General features: G+C 44.5%; 5 protein-coding genes across 5 annotated transcripts in view; 4 read left to right on the forward strand and 1 right to left on the reverse strand.

Annotated features, from left to right (window-relative positions):
• The window catches only part of LOC126568579 (histone H3.3A-like), a 537,920-nt gene extending 530,629 nt beyond the window's left edge, over positions 1-7,291 (forward strand). The window contains exon 2 of the mRNA XM_050225076.1: positions 6,875-7,291. Within this exon, the coding sequence (XP_050081033.1) occupies positions 6,877-7,287 (411 nt within the window). The 5' untranslated portion in view covers positions 6,875-6,876 and the 3' untranslated portion in view covers positions 7,288-7,291. The remainder of the gene's footprint in view (positions 1-6,874) is intronic.
• The window catches only part of LOC126568601 (uncharacterized), a 447,537-nt gene that overhangs the window by 377,412 nt on the left and 58,485 nt on the right, over positions 1-11,640 (forward strand). The gene's annotated exons all lie outside the window — the stretch shown is intronic.
• On the reverse strand, positions 1,961-2,346 carry LOC126568593 (histone H2B). The gene has a single exon (XM_050225093.1). The coding sequence runs from the start codon at positions 2,333-2,335 to the stop codon at positions 1,961-1,963; it is 375 nt and encodes a 124-aa protein (XP_050081050.1). The 5' UTR covers positions 2,336-2,346.
• On the forward strand, positions 2,710-3,113 carry LOC126568594 (histone H2A). The gene has a single exon (XM_050225094.1). It carries the CDS (start codon positions 2,712-2,714, stop codon positions 3,084-3,086), a length of 375 nt encoding a protein of 124 aa, XP_050081051.1. The 5' UTR covers positions 2,710-2,711; the 3' UTR covers positions 3,087-3,113.
• On the forward strand, positions 5,141-5,552 carry LOC126568581 (histone H3.3A-like). The gene has a single exon (XM_050225078.1). It carries the CDS (start codon positions 5,141-5,143, stop codon positions 5,549-5,551), a length of 411 nt encoding a protein of 136 aa, XP_050081035.1. The 3' UTR covers position 5,552.

An 11,640-nucleotide genomic window follows, 5' to 3' on the forward strand; every position in this document is an offset into this window, starting at 1 on the left:
GTGATTAAGTTTTACGAAAATAATTTAAAAACTACACCACTTAACTAAACCACAAAAAAGGTTGGTTTAGTACTGGTAGAAAGGGTAGCAAAGGCTCGCATCGATGTACAGCGTATCAAAACGATTAACATACATTATGTCAATCCGTATACTCTCGGATGTTCCTAATCCCTTGCCCACGGAACGTGGGGTTTTTGGAATGTGGCCGGTGTTCCTGGATGATCCGACAGCCAGATCACCTCGGAGATAGTTGGGGAAGGAACGCAACAATAAAGAGAAGGAAAATATTTTTATATTTTTTTATAAATGAAACAAGTTTCCAAATGTTTTTGGTTTGGTTTGAAAGAAAAAGGGTTTTGGAAGTTGACTTTCTTGAAGATTAATGGCTAACGGAGTGTGGAAATCTTCGGACGACTAACAAGGTTGCGGACACGTTCGATCTAGTAGTGGATAAATCCTCATTTTTTTCACGAAGTCGGATTAATTCGCGCTTCTGAGACACTCCGGAGTAACTCTGTCACATTTGTAATTTAAATGCAAATTAAACTTTTAAAGCTAAAAAAAAGGCAAGTGTGCCATTTTACCTCTGTCCCACGCTCTCTGAACAGGATCCTTAAGAGGCGCCCCGAGCAGAAATCCGAAACGAATTGATTGTTTGTTGTCTCGAGACATTGAAAGATGCTTTTTGTTGGCACCAGGACAGAAATCTGTTTCGCCGCCCCCCGGTCACAGCGGATTTCTGCTCGGGGATACAGAATTACAGGGCCCGAACAGCATTTTCATTGAAGGCCTCAGAAGAGTTAAATCCGCCTCGGAAAAACTACCACTGACCAGATCTTCACAATGTGGCAAATCTAGGAGAAGATGGCTGAACAGCAGTTGAACACATACCATCTCTTCATTGATTTCAAGGCCGCATATGATAGCATAGCCAGGGTAAAACTTTACAAGCTGATCAAGCTTGTTAGAATGCCCAGGGAGATGGGCTCGCCTGTCTCCTATTCGACTTCTATAAGTCTTCTATAAGTCAACCTAGATTCTGGGTATGCCAGGATCAGGCTGATGATATAGACATCATTGGTTTGCGGCTCTCACAGGTAGCAGAGGCCTACCAGATGATCGAGCAGGCGGCAGAAAACCTCAAGGTTTTAGAATCATCCCGGCCATTAAGGTTGGGTTAACGGATTGGCGGACGACGGCGCGGGACCGTGAGCGGTACCGGACTCTGCTGCGACTGGCCAAGACCGCAAAGCGCTTGTAGCGCTGTTGTAGCTGATTAGAAAGTAAGATTATCTGGATAATATATATGAATTTGAAACAATAAAAAATCCGAACCATTTCTTCGAAGTTCTGAAGGCACGAACTTTGCTCGAAAGCTCGTGCCTCGCACGACTCCAAACGGTGCAGTTTTTGTCGTGACACCAACATTTTCAAATAGTTAAATTCTAACCAACTGTTTTCAAACATTTTTCTTTCAATTTCCACTTCTACCAATACAATCCCTACAAGTGCGCCAAAGTCGTATATGATTTCGTAGTATTTACATACAATGATTTTCCTTTTATTCTTCTCCAGCCATATTCTGGCTACGCAGCCATTATACAGTGTTATTACATTAGTTTCGTTATTACATTTCGTAAAATATTTTCGAGCGAATAACTTACATCACTAAATAGAAACTCTTAACAGCTAATAGTGTATTTGTATGAGTGTGTATGTGTGCGCATTCTGATGATGATGCGGGGCTGATGAAAGTTGGCTGTCGGGAGTTCCAGAGGGAGACGGCCACACCTCTCCCCTCTAGTCGTCACTGCACTTCTCTCTCCATTCTTCCCTTCACAATCCGGCGATTCACCTGGTTCGCCAGTCGTCCGGCGGTAACACACGAAAGAATTACATGACATCCCTTTTGCTCCTTCTCCGTTCACCCCCAGCACTCGCCACCTCCAAAAGTGGACGTTTACTTCGAGCTGGTGTACTTCGTCACGGCCTTCGTTCCCTCGGACACGGCGTGCTTGGCCAGCTCGCCCGGCAACAGCAGGCGCACCGCCGTCTGGATCTCGCGGGACGTGATCGTGGAGCGTTTGTTGTAGTGTGCCAGCCGGGACGCTTCCGCCGCAATCCGCTCGAAGATATCGTTCACAAAGCTGTTCATGATGCTCATCGCTTTCGACGAAATGCCGGTATCGGGATGGACCTGCTTCAGCACCTTGTAGATGTAAATGGCGTAGCTTTCCTTGCGGGTCTTGCGCTTCTTCTTCTTGTCCGACTTGGAGATGTTCTTCTGCGCCTTGCCGGACTTCTTCGCCGCCTTTCCACTAGTTTTCGGTGCCATTTTTGAGTAACTTTAAGTGTTTTCTACCGGTATTACTACTTCACTTTGTAAGTAACTTCACTACGAACGTATCGAGCGGACTGCACTGTTAGGAACAACTTTTCAGAATGAAGGCAAAAATTTCAAAAATTTCTTTTATTTGAATCCGAGCTACCAGCCGCAACGTGAAAAGGTACCACACGACGCTCCGCCCACTTTTTCGAAACGCGCAGTAGTGGAAATGTATAAAAGGCAAAAAAATGGAGTTTTTTGATAGTTGTGAATCAGCTGTTGAACAGAGCGGACGTACGTGCGTGATACAAGTGTGAAGCAAATAAATTGTTGATATATCTTGAGTCAAGTGTGCAAGTTAGTTGAAAATCAGTGAAATATCATTATGTCTGGACGCGGCAAGGGTGGCAAAGTGAAGGGCAAGGCAAAGTCCCGTTCGAACCGTGCCGGTTTGCAGTTCCCCGTCGGTCGTATCCATCGGTTGCTGCGCAAGGGAAACTATGCCGAGCGTGTCGGTGCGGGAGCACCCGTATATCTGGCTGCGGTAATGGAATACCTCGCTGCGGAAGTGCTTGAATTGGCCGGGAATGCTGCTCGCGATAACAAGAAGACGCGTATTATCCCGCGTCATTTGCAGCTGGCCATTCGTAACGATGAGGAGCTGAACAAGCTGCTGTCCGGGGTAACCATCGCCCAGGGTGGTGTGCTGCCCAACATCCAGGCCGTGCTGCTGCCCAAGAAGACGGAGAAGAAGGCTTAAGCGCTTCGCCCGGACAAGACGATGACGACGGAGGAAAGCTGCTTCCACTGAGGCTAACGACATCCCGATTTCTTGCGATACAAAACAAAACGCCCTTATCAGGGCGACGAAATGCATTCATGGAAAAGAATTTTGTGTGCCAGTCCCATCCCAGTTTCAATAGGGGAAGCAGTATTCTCTTGTTGGTTTCCAGAAATGAGAGCCATAACGAAAAAAAATCGGGCCATTGTTTTCTCGCTATTGAGAGCATTTCCAGAATAAGGAGGAAAGAGACACGGGTGTTGAAATAAAGGGAAATGAGGCAGCATTGTGCAAATTGCACCACTGAACCGGGGCTGCGTTTATACCGTCATGTAGAACGCTTCATTTTCGCTTCCGTGCCATGGGGGGAATTGATTCAATTTGAATCGACGGTTATACATACGATAACTAGTTGATAATACATAAATTATTACTAATTCGTTATACACTACATTTAGAAGCCTTAATGAACGATAAAATAAAATGAGAGGACAGGTTTAAGAACTGAAACTGATAGATCATTCAATCCTAACGCTTTTTTTGCTTGCAACGTTGTCCTATCTACTTGTTTCAGGCGGATGGACGCTTTCTCGGGTGCATCCGCGTATCTGCTGTCAACGCTTTGGAACAACGGGCGTCATCATTTTCACCAAGGTCGCTGTGTTTTTTTTTTCAGGGACTCGAGAGAAGATATGTATTCTACCGCGGACCACAGAAAGGGGACTGCCCCCAACACAAGACTCTTCATATCTTCCCAAATTTAACCTCAGCATTTTTAAGTTGAAGGTGCCCTAACATCCTTTCTGCTTAAGGCATCAGAAGGGCTAAATCCGCTTCTGTCTCTGACTCGAGTTTGCCGGTGACGATTTTTCCTACTTCTTCCGACGAAGCAGGGAATCACTACGGGGTGGTGTGGGGGACATCCCTACGGAAGGCAAAGGGGGAAACTTATCCCGAATCTCAATCTCATCACAAATATCAATTCGCGTACAAAAAATATTATATATCCTCTCAATAGTTTCGAGTTCGTGTATAATAAATTGTACCACAATTTTCGATAAATTGTAATCTGGAAAGAACCAGCAATCACGGGTAGATTCTGAAGATTATTTCTCATCACAAGCAGGGCCAAAAGTGGGGCGGGAACATATTTTTGGTACCCAACAATCACCTAAAATGTAACGCGTATGACACCGGTGCGTTTTACATAACTGTACCAACCATTTGTTGTACCTCTAGGGTAATTCTTATTGGAAAAAGGGGTACTTACATCGATAATCCAATGAACAGCACAGATTGCCAAGGGTAGAGTGGTGTGGGTTAAGGTGGGTCTACCCCCGTCAAAAAAGGGAGGGAAAATCTCGCATCATGGCTACCTCTGATTGGGAAAGATTAGTAGGCTAGCTATTATTAGATTAGTAGAAAATCCATCTTTGACTACCCAGTTTTAGGTTAATATTTTTCCAACGTTGCCTGTTATTCGTCTAGTTCATTTAGATACACCTTCTTTCTTTAATCTTCAAAAATATGCAACATCTGTCTGTATTTGTGGTTGTTTGCAGTGGCGGCGTGGATGCCCGATCACCGTCCTGACCCTCGGTAATTTTTGCCTGCGTGACCAACAGCACGGGTTTGTTGGAGATGTTGGTGGTGGTGGTGCAGTATCCCTCTTCTTGAGATCGAGGATAACCACCGTGCCCTCGAAAAGGACATTCTTGCCCTTACCAATACATGGGTAAATAGTTCCGAAGGGTAAACATTCATTCCGATTTTTAATAGCAAAAAGCTAGTCGCAAGAGTGAGACAGGGTGTTACAGGGGACGCAGGCGTAAATATATCATCCCTTGCCGTTTAATTTTTACCTACCCCGAACGGGAGGAGAAAAACGCAGGGTAGCCATCTTCCTGTAGGGGAATAATGTATAAAATCATCCTTCCATAAAAGTACAGTTATTAGTTGGTTTCCGAGCACGGAATTGTGAGGATTTGCTACCGATTGTTAAGCAGCATCTATCCAGCAGCAGCAGCAGCAGAATGGCCCGTACTAAGCAGACCGCCCGTAAGTCCACCGGAGGAAAGGCTCCCCGGAAGCAGCTGGCCACAAAGGCCGCCCGTAAGAGTGCACCGTCGACCGGTGGCGTCAAGAAGCCACATCGTTATCGTCCGGGAACGGTCGCTCTGCGTGAAATCCGTCGTTACCAGAAGTCGACGGAGTTGCTGATCCGTAAGCTGCCGTTCCAGCGCTTGGTGCGTGAAATTGCGCAGGATTTCAAGACGGATCTGCGCTTCCAGAGTGCTGCTGTGGCTGCATTGCAGGAGGCTAGTGAGGCTTACTTGGTTGGTCTATTCGAAGACACGAATCTGTGTGCCATCCACGCCAAGCGAGTCACTATTATGCCCAAGGACATCCAGCTGGCCCGCCGTATTCGTGGAGAGCGTGCTTAAATCCACAATCCGGCTGTAGAGTGTTCTGGATATCGAAAACACCTTCCAACATTAACATCAAAACCTCATCAACCAGACAAACCCGGTCCTTTTCAGGACTACAAATTATATTGGCAAAAAGATGTGTTTTCTCTTCGGCTCCTTAAAACTGTACGCTAGATCATGAAAGGATGGCCCTTAATGCTACGTTGGCAACGTAGGCTGCTTAGAGCGAGAAGGGAAAACCATTGCCTACTAGATATAGATTTCATAAACCCAACTTATTGTATCGTTTGAAGAAAAAGATCATGAAAATAAAAAAAACTCAAGCAAATGCTCACGCAGTGAGTCATGCTTATATTAAACATGAATATTCTTGTTGTATTACTATCGTGTATAATGGAAAGTTCCATGAATTGTTTTTTTTTTCTTCAAGAATTTATAGCGTCTTGCATCTTCACTGCAAAGGAAGCAAAAAGGACGCTACCTTACAAGCTGATTTTTGGCGCCAATTTACGCAGCAAAAGATGTGTTTTTTTGCTCTTCATTTTCATTGTAAGTTTTTGTGTCTTTATGGTCCATTACACCCGTACCAAGGGTGATGAAGAGATACAAGGACGAGGACAAAACATGTTGCAGGAAAATGGCGTTTTTGGACTTGTAATTGCAACTTTACTTTACTTGGAAAACATAGGAAGATGCTCATATTTGTATAACTGTTTGTAAATGAAACCCCATAAAACTATTAAGATTTTAAACCGGATTTTGGAATAAAGTTATGGTGCATTCGAATAAAAATATTATCCTGGACGTTATGCGTCGTTTGCCAAGACAAGAGTTAAACGAAAATCTTTAAATCAACTAATAATTTACTTATTAAACTAAAATATGCAGAATTATGAGGTCAAACTACGTTAGAATTGCATTTTTTACATGTTTAAGTTTAAGGGGATGATATAAAACATTTGTAAACATTTACTACTTTGAGTAAATTATTTGTTTGAAACATTAACATAATTTATCTTATTTTAATGTATTGCCAAAAGATAAAAAGGCCTAGAATTATTTTAATAGACACAATCACCTATGGATTCCCCTTTGTATAATTCTATCTAAGCATAATTTTCTAACTAGAAAATGTGAGCAGGAAAAAAGCATGTTATGTCTACCTCTGTCGCACTCATTGCTTGAACTGGCGATCTCACTAACACAACCACTACATTGGACACGCAGCCGAAATGGTATAAAACGCGGAGCTGAATTTTTTTTCCTCATTCGCTAAATTTTTCTCAACCAGTTCGTGTCGTAGTGTTTCAAGTAAGTCGCTGATCACTGAGTGTTGAGAGATGGCCCGTACCAAGCAGACCGCCCGTAAGTCCACCGGAGGAAAGGCTCCCCGGAAGCAGCTGGCCACGAAGGCCGCCCGTAAGAGTGCACCGTCGACCGGTGGCGTCAAGAAGCCACATCGTTATCGTCCGGGAACGGTCGCTCTGCGTGAAATCCGTCGTTACCAGAAGTCGACGGAGTTGCTGATCCGTAAGCTGCCGTTCCAGCGCTTGGTGCGAGAAATTGCGCAGGATTTCAAGACGGATCTGCGCTTCCAGAGTGCTGCTGTGGCTGCACTGCAGGAGGCTAGTGAGGCGTACCTGGTGGGTCTATTCGAAGACACGAATCTGTGTGCCATCCACGCCAAGCGCGTCACTATTATGCCCAAGGACATCCAGTTGGCTCGTCGTATTCGTGGAGAGCGTGCCTAAGCAGTTTCTCAACAAAACCACCCTTTCAAAACAAAACGGTCCTTTTCAGGGCCACCAATATATTGGTTAAAGAATTGTTTGAACATCTTTCCGGATAAAGCGACGCCTTCTGTTGTAACAGGAACATTCATGTATGATTCACAGTTGGCGTCGGTTTTTCCTCTTCCTCCTTCCGCCTCCTATTCTTCTTCCCTTCAACATAGAATGGAAAAAGTACGCATCCGAACATAACGCGTAACCGCCATATTTATATTATGAATTTAGGCGGGTTTTTTAACGTACGCAGCCCAATTATTTGCTTCACAGCTGTCTTCTACGAAACGTCACTTTGTACGGGTGTTATACACCCCACTGTTGATAAACAAATTACGTCTTGCCCTGGGAGGGTCGTTTTTTATGTTCCATTCTGCTTAGAAAATGCGTGCCTTTCTTTTTCAATTAATCCACGATACTTGAATCGAGAATTAAAACCATAAAACTTCAAAAAAAAAAAAAAAAAAAACTATTGACTTCCAACTAATCAACCGCTCCCATAACGGGCGCATAGATGCATACCGAGACCTTAGCTGAAAAAATTGACAGTAGTTTTTGAGCAAATTTCGCAGCGGAGCCAATAGGCAGTTTGTAACATAGTTTTTGAATGAATTCAATAAGTACAATTCAGTTGAAGACAACATCAATCATTTTGTTTCCATTTCGAGAAATTCTCCCGATACGCTTGTGAAAAATACGCGGCAACCGAAAGTGTAAATTGAACGGTCTGCTGCCTTGACGCCAATTCTTTTTAAAACTGATTATTGATCTTTCAGAGTACATTTTACAAACACATAGTCTAGTCGCTATATATACTTTCCTTCCTAATTGTTAATATTTCCTTCCTGTTGCTAATCCAGAAATGAATGGAATCGGTTTCGCACAAAAGCCTACGAACCTCAGTTACGATTTTGGGTCCAAATTTGACAGATATTCGCCAACGAACCCAATATCCGGATCAGATCCAAACCGGACCATTCTCTCGTATTGGAGACTTGAATAATCGGACTACCGGATATCTGAAGGTCTCATAATTCATTAGATAGATGGGCCGGCATGATCTTGGTTTAAGAGTGTGGGCGTTTGACTGCCATCCTATGATTTGAAATTTCCGTACTCGCCTCATAAACTTCACAATTGCCTTGTAACGTCCATCATTCATGTTTTCCTATCCCCTTTTCCCTTTACCATTTTTATTAGGTAATTCAAACTGTTAAATCCTAGGAAATTATTAAATAAATTTAAAAAAAGTCAAGAATGAAGAGTCAGAAATCCAGATCGTTTTTTTTCGAAAAAATGCCTCACCGCAAAGGAAGCAAACAAGCAGAAATACTACTTTTTTCAGCCTTCTCAAGTACCCCTAGAAGGAAGGAAGGGTAGGAAAATTTTTGCCATATTTCATATGGTAGTTCCGAAAAAACTTCATGGAACCGGCTATACGTGCCTTATCCAGCATGCCATGCGCGGTAATCAACCGGAACCGTAATAAACCCGTCCGCCATTGTTCTCACGGACATTGCCAACAGTGTTATCCGAAGGTCTCAGGTGAAAGCGGTCCGAGTGAATCCGCACCAGTCATTAATCGCCATTATCATCCGATACTGTCCGCGCCGCTGCTTCGAGCACACTTTGCTCGCATCGTTTCCATTCGTTGGCATTATGACGAAGCATTACCGGTCATTTCGAGGTGTAAAAAAGCAGCTCCTATCTAAAAAGAGGACAGAAATAAAATAGAATTGAAATATATTCTATAATGTAATACAAAACACCTACTGTAACGTTACACTACTTTAACATACTATTAGAACCAATTACAGAAGTAGCTTTTCGCCTCGATTCGGCCGACTTATTCGATAATCTAGGGCAACTACGTCGGTGGAACAATCATCCATCCAAATGACCCTTCCGAAGGTGCCTAATTGAGCATTAGCAAGACGTGGAACGGTTCGTCATGGAACTACCAACCGGCTGAGAGTGCAGTAGCCTTCCATTGATGAATCAATCCTGTCTCCCATTGCATCCACAGGCGCTAACAGACTGAAACATACTCTCCTAATCATTGCTTCGGACACATTTAATGTCAAAGCATGTTAGCGAACTGATGCTAAAAATAAATAGAGGGTTATTCAATTATATTATAATTATACAATAATATCTTACTTTTTTATAAAATGGCACTGATACTGCAGCCGATCCCTGTTACATCGATGCCAGCAGCTCGTGTTCTCAGGCCTAGAACTGGAACCAATTCACTGTTGTATCTATTCCGCCCATCGGTAGTTTGCTCTGAACTGGTACATTGGTCAAGTATGTGGTCACTGTGGTCACATTAGTGCATGCGGTGCCGGTTTTGTATGGAGAATTGTAGGTGCGGAGCTGGTCCCAGAGCCAGTTCCACCCATTTTCGGAACCGATCAGACCCGACTCCAGCCGCGGAGATGATTTTTCCATCACTAGTGTAAATAGTATGCTGATTGCACAGGATCTGGCTGTTGCGACCGCTTGGAATCAGCACTCCGGTGTATCTACACACACTTCTAGCACCACCGTTGTAACATGCGATCTCTCTAAAATAATTACAAGGAAATAAATAGATTACAAGCTGGATAATGTTGTTCCGTAGCCGTTTGACAGCAACTATATTGTACAGCACCAAGAATAACTTACCTTACACAGCCACTCTTAAGCAATAGAGCACGAAACACAGCCTGCATCGGAGAAGAGTGCTATGAGGTAGTGTTGTTGTGGAGATTCCCAACAAGAGATGTTGATCCCCGTGCGTGCGTACGTGGTTTGTATGCTGCGGAATGTATGTGGCCGGGGTGACCTGACCGGGGCAAGAAGCATAAAGAGAAGAGACATTCAGATAAAGAAACGGAGCTGGATACAGAGCAAGAGAGAGAAAAAGAGAGAAAAGGCGAGAGAAGAGAAAAACGGGAGGAAAACCGTTTGTAAACACGTAGAAAGAAAATTTGTAGAGAACTAAACGGTGTGTATAGTAGAATTACCACCGCAAAACAACAAACAGAGCACAGCGACATACAGGCGAAAACAATCAAACCGCGGTTTCGCGCTCCAAGCAGTCGTGTTCCGTAATTTTGTGGATGTATCAGGTGCTGCCGGGTAACGGGTGTTGTCTAGGGCTAGGGACAAGTTACCAAAATCCGTCGATCGTATCATAATTCCGCCATTTGTCAACTTTAGGTTACGATGCGTGTTAACCATCACCAACCCCCCCCTCCCCCTTCTTCGGTCTTTTTCTGTACCATTTTTTGACAGCTTCTTCGTCGTGTGTGTGCGTGCGTAAAGTGGGAAATATCGTAATTGCAGCCGTGCGTTGTTAACGACAACGGTGACGAGGAAACAATTCCGGTACCTTTTTCCCACTTTTCTTCCCTGGAAAAAAAAATTCTCTTTCGTCGTCGAATCCACCCATTGTCGAATGCTCCCGTTACTCCTGGAGAGTTATTTCTGCTTCTTTTGATGTGTTGTGTGCGGGCGAGTGCGTGCTTTTTTCCTGCTCGTACGCCTACAGTGTAGAGAAAAGAGAAAGAGTGAGAGCGAGCGGTAGAAAACAGAGAAGGCTCCGTGAGCCGAAAGGGGCTTTTCCTTCGGTGCTTTGGGGTGTGCAGGGAATTTTCCCTTTTGGTTTGGGAATTGCGCGAGCATTATTCGCCTGCGTGGAGCATTTTGGCTGCGGGAAAGCGAGAGTGTGCACGAGTGTGCGTGTCAGAACGTGTGTGAGAGAGAGAGCGCGCGAGATCACGAGCCGCACACACACACATGCATACACAAGGGTGCGCGCGCGCGTATGGCAAGAAAAAATTCCCCGGGAGATTCGCTCGAACGGGAAGAGCGCGAGCGAGCGTCGCCATATTGTTCGTGAGCGTAGTGCGAGCAGGTCGATTTTAGGGAGCCTACAACAATACTGCGGGCGCGCGTTTGTTCCGTGAGCTAGGAGGGTTTTGCTACTAGCCGGACCCCATATATTGTGAGCCGTTCTGTGTGTGTAGGTAGGAAGGTAGGTAGGTGCGTGCGTGCGGAAGAAGGGCGAGAACACGCCGTGAAATCCTCTTCATCTTTGCTGTGGAATGAGCAAAAGAAGCCGTTCCGTTGATGTAGTGCGTTGTGTGAGAGTGAGTGAGTGAGAAAGAGAGAGAGAGAGCAAGATCTAAGAAGCAGTGTGTGTGAGTGTGTATAAGCGCGCGTTCTTGGAGGGTTTTTTTTCTTGCCTATACCACCTTCAGTGCTGACCACCACCCTTCTACCCATCGTAAGACGTTGGGCCAAGTCCCCCACGCAAGTGGAAGAAGAAAGGAG

This window comes from Anopheles maculipalpis, chromosome 2RL (genome assembly GCF_943734695.1).
Source record: "Anopheles maculipalpis chromosome 2RL, idAnoMacuDA_375_x, whole genome shotgun sequence".
Taxonomy (NCBI): domain Eukaryota; kingdom Metazoa; phylum Arthropoda; class Insecta; order Diptera; family Culicidae; genus Anopheles; species Anopheles maculipalpis.